Source organism: Gallinula chloropus, assembly GCF_964237585.1.
Source record: "Gallinula chloropus genome assembly, chromosome: 4".
Lineage (NCBI taxonomy): Eukaryota > Metazoa > Chordata > Aves > Gruiformes > Rallidae > Gallinula > Gallinula chloropus.
This window is the reverse complement of record NC_140088.1, coordinates 83,774,825-83,788,657: the sequence shown is the minus strand read 5'-3', so window position 1 is coordinate 83,788,657 and position 13,833 is coordinate 83,774,825. Positions and strand designations below refer to the sequence as shown.

The 13,833-nt window shown below is 53.7% G+C and overlaps 1 protein-coding gene across 2 annotated transcripts in view; it reads left to right on the top strand.

Annotated features, from left to right (window-relative positions):
* RAB11FIP5 (RAB11 family interacting protein 5) overlaps positions 1–12,632 on the top strand; it is a gene marked incomplete at both ends in the record, with an annotated part of 41,272 nt that extends 28,640 nt beyond the window's left edge. Inside the window, 3 exons of one of the 2 annotated variants that reach the window (XM_084262715.1) lie at positions 3,142–5,742; positions 11,176–11,365; positions 12,423–12,632. In XM_084262715.1, coding sequence (XP_084118841.1) covers positions 3,142–5,742; positions 11,176–11,365; positions 12,423–12,632 — 3,001 coding nt within the window. Of the gene's footprint in view, positions 1–3,141; positions 5,743–11,175; positions 11,366–12,422 lie in introns of those variants that run through there. The other variant, XR_014617234.1, reaches the window with a different exon arrangement.
* Between the last annotated feature and the right edge of the window lie 1,201 nt (positions 12,633–13,833).

The following is a 13,833-nucleotide window of genomic DNA, read 5'->3' as shown; positions in this document are numbered from 1 at the left end:
CCAGCAGAGCTGGCTGGATCAGGTCTTGGTTGCTCTTACTCAGCACTAAATACTGTTTAAACAGAGTTGTGAATGAGGGATCTTAATGTGGACCAAAGTATTAAAGGAAGTGCTAGTGAGGAGCAATTGCTGGAGCAAGCAGAGGTAGGTGCTGTTTGCAGTTACCCTAAGACTGGGGTGGTTTAAGTTAGACCTTGTTGCCTTCTCCTTCTAGCTGGAAAGGAAAATATGTCATGTTTTGCCCTGTTCTACCACAGATAAAACCCACTTGTGCATCTTGTGAACTGTCCTGACTTCAGTCATGGGCAGCTGTGCTGTTCTGGAGGCCTTAAATTTGATGATGATTAGGGAAAAAAAACTTAATTTGCAGCAAGTGGCAGTGAACAGGAGCCTGTTCTCCAGTGTGTCTGTTCAGTTGAGGAGCCTGGAGCCTCCCCAGCAGCTGCAGGCTTTTGTCAGCACCTTCTGCCTTCAGAAAAGCAGGAGAATTGAGGGACTCTGTTAGTAGAAGCCACGGCCGTGAGGCTTTCAGGATGGCAAACACCAAATAGGGCTGAGATGGGCTGCCTCATCTCCTTGCACAAATACTCATGTGCTGCACTGCTGCTGTGTCATGGATGGTCTTTTACAGGATGAAGATGCCCTGTGGATGGTCTGGAGTGGGTCTTGTGCCGGAGGCAGGGTTCAGGTGCAGAGCACCCCAGCCACATGCCCATCCCCAGGTCTCAGCGTGCCTGGAGAGGTTAGCACCCAAGCAGAGGGCGGCTGCTGGTCTCTGTGGGGTGATTTGTGCCTAAAGGTCCATCACCTTCTCCACCAGCTTCTCCCATCACTTCTCCTGGAGTTTTTCTGTGCTCACCAAGAGCTCAAAGCAGCGGGGAGGAGCTGGGCTGCTCAGAGCTCCCTTCTGTGGAGGTGTGTGCACGGCCGCTGCAACGGGCTTCCCGCGCTGCTGCCCACGGGTGGGCTGAGCGGCGAGAGGGTGCGGAGCAGCGTGGCTGGGCTGTGCAGGGATGGGGATGGGCACCTGCACCGTGGTCACTGCTGCTTAGGGACAGCAGGAGAGGGCACCCACACGCTGTGTCTGCCTGCAGCACCAAGTGAGCTGCAGGTTTGAGTGGAAATGAAGGGGTTTGGGTGGTTTTTTTGTGCCTGTATTACTGGGTTCTGGTAGGATCTGGTGTGGTGTCTGATGGGTGCTGGAGTTGAGGCCGTTGCACTTGGCTGCTTGCTACATGTTGACTCCCTAAAAACTGGGGATGGAGGGGACTTTGGTGGTGTTGATTGCACAAACAGGCACCTTTCCAAGGCTGTGCTCAGAAAGTGACACTTGAGAGCAGCTTTGAAGCTGCCAGGAGTGGGGAGAAGTTGGTCCTATGCCGCTGCTGCAGCGTGCACAGGTTTCTGCCTGTCTGTGCATCGCTCCTTTGCTGGCGCCTAAGCCAGCCTGCTTTAAGAGCAACCAATGCCGACTGCATCTTCACACATCGTTAACTTTTGCCTCAAGGTGGCATTTTTGCGCTTTAAAACGTGTCTAAAGCTTTTTGTGACACTCAGAATAACAGATGAAAATCATTGTCCAAGCAACTTTCCCATTTGACAGCGCAGTGAGTGTCATCTTCTGGTTCTGCCTGTGATCCCTACCAGCAACTCAGGTGAGGCAGGGAAACACTCTGATGCAGCCCCAGGACATACCCTGTGCGTTTTTGGCAAGGTAGTTACTTTATTCATTCCTCATTAAACTTTGATTTGCCCAGTGCTGGCTGATCAATGTCTGTATTTCTCCCAAACCAAGGCTGGGGTCTCTGTGAAGCTCAGCTGTTGTGGCCAATGCAGAAGGAAGTAATCCTGCCAGTTTGGTTATGGGGCAGTGCAGCTGCATGTGCTGAGTGCCCCCATCCTGGGGACAGGGTTTTTCTTGGCAGGGGTGAGTCAAGGGGACAGGGAGGAGGGAGCCAGAGCACCGTTTGGGGCACAGGATGTCCAGACCTCACCCTTTGTGATGTGAAAACCTTCAAGATGGCCAGTTCCGACCTGTCAAGTCTTCCTCAGGGGTGGTGATGCTCATTGCTGGAGGAGTTGCCAAAGGAAGATCAATGAAATCCTAAATGTTGGTGTAGTCCCCTTAAAAAAGCAGCAAAGAATTGACTGTCGAACTCGGGGCGAAGTGCAGGAGGAGTCTGACAGCCTGAAGTCAGGATGTGCTGAGTCCCTTCCCTCCTTTACGGGGTTGCCAGTGGGGGTTCAGACATCTCAGGACCTCAGGCCAGAAGTGATGTGACGAAGGGCACATGAGGAGGCTGGGCAGAGTCAAGAGCTGAGCCAGGGCCACATCCTGGCCACATGCTCCTGCTCGGCTCTTGTTCTTCAGCTGCCAGCAGCCCTGCTACCCTCCCTCCTATGTGAGAGGGAGCACTGAGTCCACTGTCATCCTGACGTGTTGCCAAACAAATAACAAGGTACTGGGGTAAACTGGGAAAGACTCACTCCTTACTGGCTCAGGTAATCCTGATCTGAGTGCTCAGCCTGGCTCCTCATGTGCAGCCTGTCCTGGCCGTGCACTGGCACTGAGCTGAGTCCTTGGGCTGCAGGTGGTGGGAAAAACCTCTCGGGCTCCTGAGTCTTTGGGCTTGGTAAGGCAGAGAGGGGAAAATCAGAGGATTATTCTAGAAGAAGGGCTGCCCTTTGCTTTTTATTGTGCATGCCCTTTCCACGCCTTGACTCCATAATCATTGCTCTGCCTAACAAGAGAGACGAGTCCGTATTTGGTCATTGCATTGCTTTGAACTGAAGCGTTTGGAGTGTGTGTGTGGTGTATGCTTACAGCACTGTCACGGCATTAACCAGGAGGACTGTTTTGTCTTCCCTCCACAGCCTGGAAGTGTCTCCTCAGGTAGAAACCAGCTCAGATGCTCCTTCTCATTTTCCTCCCTGCTCCCCTGCTCAGTTTCCTCCTGCCGCTGTAGCCCATCTCACTAGCATGCCAAGCTCTAACCTCTCTCCCGCTATTGGAGACAGTCAGTCCGGATGCTTGTCCCCTACCAACCCCTTCCTCAACTCCCTGCAGAGCAATCCCTTCTTTGAGGACCTCCTCGCTGACCAGGTACTAAATTCTCCTTCACCTACTCACTTTTTCTCTAGTTTCCCGTCTGGGCCGCATGCTTCAACAGAGGTCGCTGGGAACTCTTATTCCTCTGAGGATTGCAGTCCCTCTGCCTCCCTAAGACATACAGACCCGGAGAGGGAGTCTCCAGCCAAAACCGTTGGTGTCCCCGTTCCAGAAACTACTCCCCCATCACAAGGAGACCTTCCTCCTCTGGATGAGAAACCTGCCGTCCCTCCTCCTCTCTCGGAGTGGGATGACACCTTCGATGCCTTTGCGACCAGCAGGCTCAAACCAGAGCTGAAGAAGGAGAACTTCTTTGCTTCGGTGGTGGCAGAGGGCATGGCTTTCATTGACGATCCTGATGCAGCCAGCCCAACAGAAATACTGGCAGAGCCAGCTCCTGAGAAGGGGGCAAAGATACTTGAAAAGGCTGATTCACAAATCAGCAGTGAAGTGCCCACAGCTCTACGGTCTTGGACGAATTTCTCCAGTTTAGATGTGGGGGCAAACTTGGTGAGCACAACCCAGGAAGCAACCGTGATAGAAGATGTGCTGAGCCCTGTGTCTGTGGGGTCGATGGGAAGGAGGAGGAAAAGCAGCACGCCTGCGATTTGGACAGCTGCGTTTGCATCAGGAAATCCAGGGGAAAAAGAGACTTCAACACTGCTAACTGCTGAAAACAGCGCTAGGGAGGAAGGGGACAGTAATGAAGAGGAGGTCTCTAGCACAGGGACAAACGGCTGGATGACCATAGCCACTGAAACCACTCCTGACCCATCAGAGAGTACCCAGAGCGTGGCAGAGCAGGAGCGCCTGGGTCAGGAGAGCGCGTTCAGCCCGCGGCCGGCCTTCCTCAGCGAGGGCACCTTCGAAGCAAAGAGTGGATCTCACGCTGCTGCTTGCGTGCTGCCCAGAAGCACCTTCGCTCCTGAGCTCGCCTCTGACACGCTGCCAGGCAGCAACGTGGTGGCCATGCCCCCACAGGTGCTCGCAGATGTGGCAGCACGACGGTTCCCTGTGGCTCCTGAGCCAGGGACAGACCCCCAGGGTGCTGGGAGCGAGGAGGAAACATTTGACATACGGACTTCAGTCTACCGGCTCCAGGCCAGCATGCGGCTGGAGGCCAGCGAGAGCCGTGTGAAACTCAGCTCTGACATTTGTGAGAGTCATGTCGTCCTCTCTCCATGGACGGGTACCCAAGAGAGGGAGGAGGTGGCAGACAGCTCAACCACGCCACCCCCCAAACCTCCAAGGTGGTTTACAGCTGCGGGCAGTGGGGGAGATGGTGAGGAGGATGCTCGTGACCCACAGCTGAGGCAGGACGGCAGTGAGGGGCGACGAGAAGACACGGAGGGTCTGAAGGCAGATGTGGAGCTTCCAAGGAGCAGTCTGAGCAGCGAGCCCTCTGTCCTGGCATCTCCCATCCCACCTGCACTGGGAGTGGATGCAGCTGAAGCTGGGAGCAAGTTCCCAGGCTCGCGGGATGCTGAATCTGTTGCTGTGGACTCAGTAGCTGATTTGGAGGCGAGAGCTAGCGAGCTGGGGAAAAAAGAGACCTCTGTGGGGGAAGACTGCTCAGAGATGAGTAAGACAGATGCGGCTGAGCAGTTTGAGACTTGCCCAACAAAGTTGTCCCTGGATGAACTAAGCCAGCCAGGTGCTGAGGAAAGCTGGAGTCAGCCAGGTTTATCTCCTCTGATAGGGGCTGCAGATGATGCCAAGTGGGAGACAGCTTCTCAACAGGAGCCGTTCCCTGAGGAGCCCAGTACGTCGAGACTAAACCCACCTTCCCAGCTAGACTCAGGCCAGCTGGAAAGCTTCTGGACAGCTCTGGAAGAGCAGGAGGCAGACGGCCATCCCATGGGTCTCAGCCTGGCAGTGCGACCCCAAAGGTTAGCGCTTGGGGAGAGCCCACCCCAGCTGGAGCTGGCACGGGGTGGTGGTGAGGGACAGCACAGGCCAGTGGCCAGCCCCACTGGGCAAGAGGACGGCCAGCCTGAGCCTTGTGCCCCTGTGGCAGTGACCAGCCCTCCTTGGGAGGCAGAGCAGGGCAGACCCCCTGCCACTGAGCCTGAGGGGCCGTGGCTCCGATGCTCAGCAGACAGCAGGATAGACTTCAAGAAGGCCGATTTCTGGAAGCCAGATAGGGTGGAGGAGAGGCACGAACAGGACTCTTCAGCCTTGCGAAATCCCTTTGCTCCAGCATTTAGCCCAAATTCCCCAAGCAATCCCTTTGTGGAGAAGCCACCACACTCCCTCCCTGTTCAAGCTGTGCTGCCCAAAAGGCTTGGTCATGGAGGCTTCAGCTTTGCCAACCTCCACCAGGAAGCCCTTGGGCAAGGCTTCCAACCCACTAACCTCCCCGGGGACCCGCTAGGCAAGCCTCCTTTCCTGCATGACATCCAGCCTTTGGCCTTCTCCACCCCTTTCCTTGTGGCTGCAACTAACCCTAAACAGTTTGATTTCCCTTCCCCTGTTGCGTGCCCCGCGAGCAGCGGGGTCCCTGCCGCGACCAGCCACGCAGCCGCCCAGCCCTGCCCTTTGCCGCAGTCCGGTGACACACAAGCTTCAGCGCTCGTGGTTTTGCCCAGGGAGACACAGCCAGCTGAGAAGCCCTTTTTCCAGCAGACGACCAGGTGAGCACTCTGGGGAAGGCGAAGGGATGTGTTATTTGGTAGGGGTGAACCCTGTCTCCCTTCTGCTCTTATTGGGGGGCCGATAAATGGACCCTGGCTCAGTGTCAGCAGCTCATGGTTGACTCCAAGGAGGCTCCAAGTTGCTGCAGGTCCTCTTCCCTCACCTTCCCATGGTCCCAGAGAGTCCAGCTGGAGCAGCTTGAAGCCTCGGCTCTCTCGGATCATAGCAGGGAATGGCCACTGGTGTCCTGTGTTTGCCCTACACGGGGGAAACGGTCTGATGCATCCAAGACCTGCCCTGGCTGAAAATTCAGCCATACCAGAACTGCATCTGCATGTCACTCGGTGCTGATTTTGGGCTACATCATCTTCCCTGTGCTTGCAAAATAGGTGCCTTTTCCATATCTGCCGGGAGAGTTTCCAGCCGTTTATGCTCTCCTGACTTCCCTCATGGCATGTACGCAGCTCTGCCCCTTCCCTTTTCATTAATTCAGCTTTGGTTTCTTTCCTTTTTAAATGACCATCAGGTACTAAAATCCTTCTTCTCTCCATAGCAAAAAAAAACACCCCAAAAGCCCCAGGGTATTGTCACCAGGGTGGTGGCAAAATGCTGTTCTTCCCTCTCCCCTGCTGAGATGGCCATTGGTTATGAAGCAAGTGGGACTTTGCCTTGAGGAGAATGGGAATGGGAAGGGGGGTACGTGGTGGTGCATTGGAGGAAAGAAGGGGGCATTCCTCCTCCTAGGTCAGCATTGGGCTTGTAGAAATGCTGTGAAGCAGAGAGAGATGCTGGGTTTAGGGCATGGCACCTCTCTGCACAGGGCATCAAGGATCACGCTCTTAGGGTTTATGTGGGGACCTGGATCTTCTAGCAGTGATTTAGTTGATCAGCCTCACTTCTGCAACAGAAGGAAAATGGAGCTTCTGGGGGGAACTGAAATGATAAAATCCCATTTAGCCCCAAAATACTACGTCAAGTTCCCTGGGATAGAGAGGGCAGGAGGATAGGGATGGCAGACGTTAGCAGAGCTCCAACCCTTCTGTGGGGGATCCCTCCTTGACTTGAGTGTGGGCTTGACATGTATCATTCTTAATTGGATTGTTTGTCCTCCAACAGATAAACTTGTTAAACTCTGCAGATAAAAGGTATACAGAAACCTACTGATTTTGGTGGCTTGATATGTTTCATGGAAAGAGAAGTGTCCTGCGACCCCAAAGGGTAAAATCAGTCAATGAGAGTGTAGTCCCAGGGCTCTTGTTGTTAGCAGTGTGTGCTCATGGTCATCTTTGGACTCTGTGCATCTATCCAAGGCTTGGCTGGTTCATGGGAGGAATGTAGGTTTGGATTGAGGAGCTGGTTGTCATGTCAGTGCTGGCCTCTGTCATGAGACACATCTGAAGTCCTTGAACATCTCTGCTCTGGTTTCTCTACCTGTAAAAAATGGATGTTTTGAATACTTGCTGCTGTGATTGAAGAACCTCTGAAGAGTTACTGAGGTCTCTGTGGAAACCTCTGAGGATCTGCACTGCTTTATAAGGTTGGGGAGATAGGACTAATTGACATGACAGGAGAGGTGAAAGGGCCCTTTATGGGGTCCCTGTGGTGATGCTTGCTTTTCCTAGAGTCATCTGTTAAGCTGGTCAGAGGCAGGTAGACAAGAAAGGATGTGGAAGGAAAAAGGAAAGGCTTCAAACTTAGAACTGGCATGAAGGCTCATCCAGGACCAAAGCATCTTTCTCTTCCATCAGACAGAGGAGGAGCTGGTACCTGCTGTGGATTATGGAGTTGGGTGTGCTGGGCTATGTGCCCTCCTGTGGAGTGAGGGGAACTGCACATAGGGACCCAGGTGGCCAGAGTGGCTGGTCATCTTGTTCAGGATGGCAAGTTGAATGGTTGATCTGTGCCACCAGCACTGTCTGCCCAGTCTGGCTGGGTCACAGTCTGGTCACCGGGAGCTTGGAGGCTCTGTCCTGGTACAGCTTCTGGTGTGCCACATTTAAAGATGCAGCTGGGGATTCAGAGACCAGAAGAATGTCTTGGGATTGCTTTTGCAGATCCTTCTCTGCTCTCCAAGCTGTCTCCAACTGTTGCTGCTGGGATAAGGTGGGTGCTTGGAGGCTGCAACACTCAAGTGTATGGAGGGTCCCCTTTCTGCCCTTCAGGGAAGGGTGGGATGGTGCCTTCATGACTGGGAAGGTGTCCCTTGTCACATCCCCTGGTACAGGTGGGACCTGAAGGACAGCCCATGACAGTGTTCTGGGGCTCCACAGCCGTGGAGGAGCCCAGCAGCTGTGCAGTTCCTTACCCACTGATCAGAAACCCAGCTTTGTGACTCACAGCATGACATGGCACTTGTAGGTGACAAAGTTGGGGATGTCACAGGTGCCAAGGTGGTATTGGCACACGCTGCTTTGTGCCCTAATGATGTCAGGAGTTCAGCAGAATCATCCTCTTCTGAAAAGGAGGTTTCAGGTTAAATTGCATGCCAGTCTCTGTGATCTCAGTGTATTCCTTGTGGGGCCCTTGGAGCTCAGAAGCCATGTCCACAGATAGACGTGGGTGAAGAGTTGCTGATCCTGAGTCATTCCCTTCCCCCTGCTCCACACAGGTCTGGCCTTCAGGTGCTGTGTGGTGCTGCAGGCACAGCAGCTCACCCACAAGAGACTGATTTCCTTGGACTTGTTGTCTTGTCTGTAAGAAGCATTTTAATGGGTTGATAAAGACTTCATTTCCCAGGTGTTGAAGGTGAATCTCCACAGTTTGTCACTGTGCTCAGCAGTGACCTCAGGAGCATTGGTGAGAGCTGTGCTGGGACACAAAAAGGCTTGCTTAGAGAGAGGGACCAGGGCTGTGCCACCATCACCCCAAGATGTTCTATCTCCAGTGTGTTAACCTTCATCACAGACTGAGGTCCACTGGGAGATGCAGTAGTGGATGGGGCAGGCTGTTGGTGTGAGCAGGTAACTCTACTCTGAAGTTCATGTTCATCAACCAAGCAGGTGGAAACAGGTCTGACTTTTCTGAAGTCCTGGTGGATCAGCTGATGTTGGCTATGAAGTGTGAAGCTATCTCTGCTCTCCTGGAAGTACCTGATGCCAACCATCCCTGGGCAGGATGCAGGTGGAGGAGCACCTCCTGCTTTCAGATCCTCTCAGAATGACAAGCTGAGGGGCAGAGCCCCTGCTGTGCTCAACAGGAGCCTCACACACACTACCCTCTCAGCAGGAAGGAATGGGATAATGACTTCTTTTTTTAAATACCTTTTCCAGCTCTGCAGAAATTCCTGTGTTCCCACTGGCATGGGGACAAGTGGGAAATGTCCCCCTGCTTTCAAAATGTATCCAAGCTATCCCACTGGCATCCCAAGGCTCTTGCTGGTTTCTGTTCTGTAGGGTGGCCCTGGTAAGTTTGGTCCAAAAGAGCTTTAAAATGGTTTGAGTGTTGGTGGCAGGTGGCCATTGCCCTGCAGGCCTGTTTCTTAGGGGTGTCAGTCTCCTGCTTCTGTAGCCATTCTCTGGTCTTGGTCTGGGGGATGCATGAGGCAACGGCAGTATTTGGGGCTGCTTGTCTTCAGATCTGGCTGTGGTGAGCAGTCCTGATGGCCATCTGCCACTCTCCTTCCCAGACACTGTGTTCTGAGGAACAGTGCAAGTGGTAGCAGAGCTGTCCTCCCCACATCCTGCAGTGAACCCCACTCGTTTTGGGGCTAGGCAGGAGGTTCAAGCAAGCAAAGTCATTACCTCTGTGTTTTAAAGGACGTGGGAATGAGCAGTTTTTCAGGATCTGGTCCAGTTCACCCTTACCTCATCTTACATCATAACAGAGAACTGCTCAGCTTCTTGTTGTGCAGTGTCATGGTGTTTGCAGCTCAGCTGGTGAAGGGTGGAGAGTGCTCCAGGCTGACTGGTGACTTCTCCAACCCTGGTGCTGTCAGTGGGTTCCCACTCAGATTTGTGGGTCCCACTCCATCCTTTCAAGCTGTTTGGGAATCCTTGGCTGCATGCTTGGACAGTTCTGACAAGGGATGTTGATCCCTTGGTTTGGTGGAGGTGGTCAGTGGCTGCCATTGCTGTCCTGTCCTAGCAGATGGATGACAGGAGGCATCATCGTGGTTGAAGAGGTGCAGTGTCGGCACAGCAGGGAAAGTGCTTGGTACATCCTGATCCTGTCACCACCAACAAGGCATGAGGACACCAGCCTTGAGGATTTGGGCCATCCACCTGATGCCTTCCATGGTGCTACCTTTCTCCCCAGCCTCACCCATCATCTCTAACCAGGAGCAGGGTTGAAAGCCACCTCCTCGGCTTCCAAAAAGCAAATAAAGCACAGTTGAGCAGTTACAGCACAAGCTGGACTTGAGAGGGGGTCTGTCCCAGCCCAGCTAGCAGCTCAAAGACTGACTGTGGGTCCTTCTACCACAGCCCATCCTAGCAAAGCCCCGAGGTCTTCATTGGTAAAGAGATACTATGCTTTGGCTGCCTTGCTTGGGAGCTCTTGCAAGCAAGACGTCCTCCTTCCCCTGCAGTGGTGTTTGGACCTGCAGCAGGTGGGATTTTCACACTTTGTAGGGTGACAGCTGCATCTGATGAGTGCAGAGGCTCTGCAGAGCTCCTGGGTAGATTTTGGAGATCTTTTCATCCCAAATGTGTTGTACTGGTCTGCCCATTCCTTGCAGGATGGTAGAGTCAGGTCACTTCTCTTTCCATCATGCTGAAAAGCAAACTGGTTTTGTTCAGCCCAGAAACAATCTTTTGGTAAAGAGTGAGGCAAAAAGAAATGGAAGTGGAATTCCCCCTAACTGACAGAGGTGCATTCAGACACCCATCTTCTGCCCTCCCCTTTAGCTAGTGGAGAGGGACGAATCCTGTGGGGTCTTCCAGGCAGGCAGAGTCTGGGCAGGAGGTTGGGCTGAGGCAGTGCAGGAAATGATGCACCGTAGTGCAGGAGCATCCCTGAAGCATCAGTGGTGACTCGAGACAATGATCTGGGGGCTCTTGTGCAGCAAAATGCCCCCCTGGGCAGTGGATGTGGCAGCCCCCAATTACATTGGACCTGGGTTACATTCCCTGGGTTGTGCCAACATCTGGCAGCTGGGAGCTTGGACCCATAGCACTCTCAGTGTGGACAGAGCACTGAGTATGGTTGTGAGAAGCTGTTCTGTATCTCTGCCAAACACATGTCCTGGGGCTCCTTATCTCATCTTGGGGTGGCAGCAGTGGTGGAGAGCACTGGGGTGCCTGCTCTGAAGGACGCCTGCTCTCCCCTCAGAGCTGGCAAGCTTTGAGCAACGCAGACACAAGATGATTTAGCTGTGTGGAGGTGACTAAATTTGATAAGCGGATCCCATCCCCATAAAACTCGTAGGGAGAGGCAGCAGTGTCACTCCCCAGCTCAGCAGGGTGTTAACTGTCCAACCTTCTTGTTCTCCTTAGTCCTCATCCAGTGAAGCCCATCAGCACTGCAGTGCAGGAGGTCTCCAGCGAGAAGAAGCAGCAGCACAGGTCCCCCCTGACGACTGCTCTGAGCAACGGGCTGGAGAAGCTGAAGACGGTCACCACAAGCAGCGTCCAGCCTGTGGCCCCGTCCTCTCACCTGGAGAAAACAGACTCAAAGATGTTAAAGGTAGGATCCTGCCACTGAGGTGAGAGCTGCGTTCCCACCTGCTCGAGATGTTGTGCAGTAGGTGACAAGAGGTACAGGAACCTGATGCTGGAGGAGGTCCTGCCAGGGTGTGAGCAGAACCATGTGTATTTACCCCCTTGATTCTGGTTCCAGCCTCCCGCTGGCCTTCCTCTGTGACCTGGCCTCTGGACCTTCTCATCTCACCGTTGTTCTCTCCTTGCTTGTGTGGTTATCTGCAAGGTATGGGAGGTGGGGGATGTGATAGCAGCCTGATTGAAGGCCTGAAGGGGTGGGGTTTTTTTCTCCTGACACAGACAGAGGGAAGGTGCTTCCTGGAGCCTTGCCCGGATGCCACTTGCCTGGCTGTATTTTAAATTCTGGCACTTTGGGGCAAGCAAAACACCTGTGGGATATGTCTGAGGGTACAATCTCATGGGCTTGCCTTCTCCTTCCCTTCTTCTACTTCTGCTCCTCAACTTGACATGTAAAATGCTGCTGCTGGGCTTCACCTGAGTGGACTCCCCCAGGGCTCTCATCCTCTGGGAGCTACTGAGGTCTGGTCTTCCAGCTCTTAATTTTCTTCTGCTGTTCTCTAGGCCTGCTGCTGGGGGACCAGGGAATGGGGAAGCCTTGGAGAGGTGGAGTAGCTAAGGCTGGGCTAACAGGCTCTCTTGTGCCCATGCCCTTAGTTTCTAACTGCTGGGCAAAAGAGTTTTGACACAGTTTTTGGGGTAAACCAGTTAAATGATTCACTTAGCTGGTGGAAGTGCTGAGCAGTCACCTCTTGCTGTATGGAGAGGGCTGCCTTGGCCTGGGTGTCTGGGCAGTTGTTCTGTCTCCAGCACTTCTGGGTGACTGGCATGTGGGAAGACTGTAAAGCTCTGTAAAGACAGGATGTGATAGCTGCACAGTGGCCCAGGCTCATCGGGCCAGGTCTGGAAAGCAGATGGATATAGAAAATACTGGCTGCTTTGGTTGTTGCTGCTCCTTGCAAATGCTGAAGGGAGCAGGGGTTTTCATTTGATTTGCTGAATGTTCCTCTTGGTTTCTACCACAGGATTCCACTGTACTGGACCAGTCAGCCAAGTATTATCACTTGACCCACGATGAACTCATCCAGCTCCTGCTGCAGAGAGAGAAGGAGCTGAGCAAGAAGGAGGAGCACATCCAGGAACTGGAGAACTACATTGACCAGCTGCTGGTGCGCATCATGGAACAGTCTCCCACGCTCCTCCAGATCCCACTGGGGGAAAGCAAGTCCAAGTAACCTCTCCCCAGAGACCAGTATCACCTGCCTAGAGCACTTCTCCAATACACACGCTGCAAGCATCCCTGCACTCCCCCCTCCTCTTACAAGAGGGCTCCAGTGGCTTCTGTTTGCAGAGTTTAGCAGGAAAGGTTATCTGCTCCTCCCCAGTCCAAGCTTATCCCAGCTCTGGCTCCAGGGAGCTATGGGGTGGTGGGCTGTCACCCACCCGCCCTGTGGGGAGGAGCTGAGTCCTCCAGCAGAGGCAGATGCCTCCTGATGTTCCTGTTGTTGTGACCAAGCAGCATCTTCTCAGGCACTCATCCTACCAATGATTTAAGCGCTCCATGGACATTTGAGGGCTGGAAACCAACCATCTCACACATGCCTTCATCCAGCTCCTGCTGCTCTTCTGCCTGCACTCTTCCACATCTCCTTTCTCTGAAGTGGTGTACCCTGGCTGGTGAATGGTGTTCAGTTGGTTGACGACATCAGGGATCCTTAAACTCAGTAAGGACCGGTGTGTTACTGTCTGCTGAGCCTGCTCAGCAGGGCAGCCAGGGGAAGGGGATGCTCTCAGATGCCTCTTTCCCTGGCTGCCCCATATGTTGTATCCCCAAAAGAAGGGTCTCTGCTTGAAGAGCCAGCTCTGCGTTGTGCCAGTACCTGACCATATGGGAGATGCTCCCCAAAGTGACAGCACCGGCATCAGAGGCCTTAAAGGACTTGAACTGACATCACCACCAGACCATGAGCAGTGTTGTTTCCTTTGATGTGTGTGCACAGAGCTGTGATGCTGCCTCAGTTACCCAGCCCTAAACTGATCTCACAGCATGGGAGAAGGACCAGCGATGCTCCGTGCACCATCAGTACTGCACGCCTCCCAACCCATCCCAGGCTGGCTGGCACCAGCGTGCCCTGAGCAGGGGGACTCCTCTATGTATAAATCACAGCTGAATTTTCTACTCAGCATTACACTCTCCTGCATCCACAGGACTCGCTTGCCACTGGCAGCCCTCCACTATTGCCTTTGTATTGCCTTTCCCCACCCAGCAGGAAAACGCCACTGGGACCGAAGCTCGTGTGCAGAGAAGGGATCTGACCACCCAGCCACCTCTATGCATGACATCCTGCCAGGTCAGGCCCTCCAGTCGTGCTCTGCTAGCAGCTCAGTAAGCCTCGCAGATCGCCCTCAAGCCAGTGTTAGTACCACACACCGCTC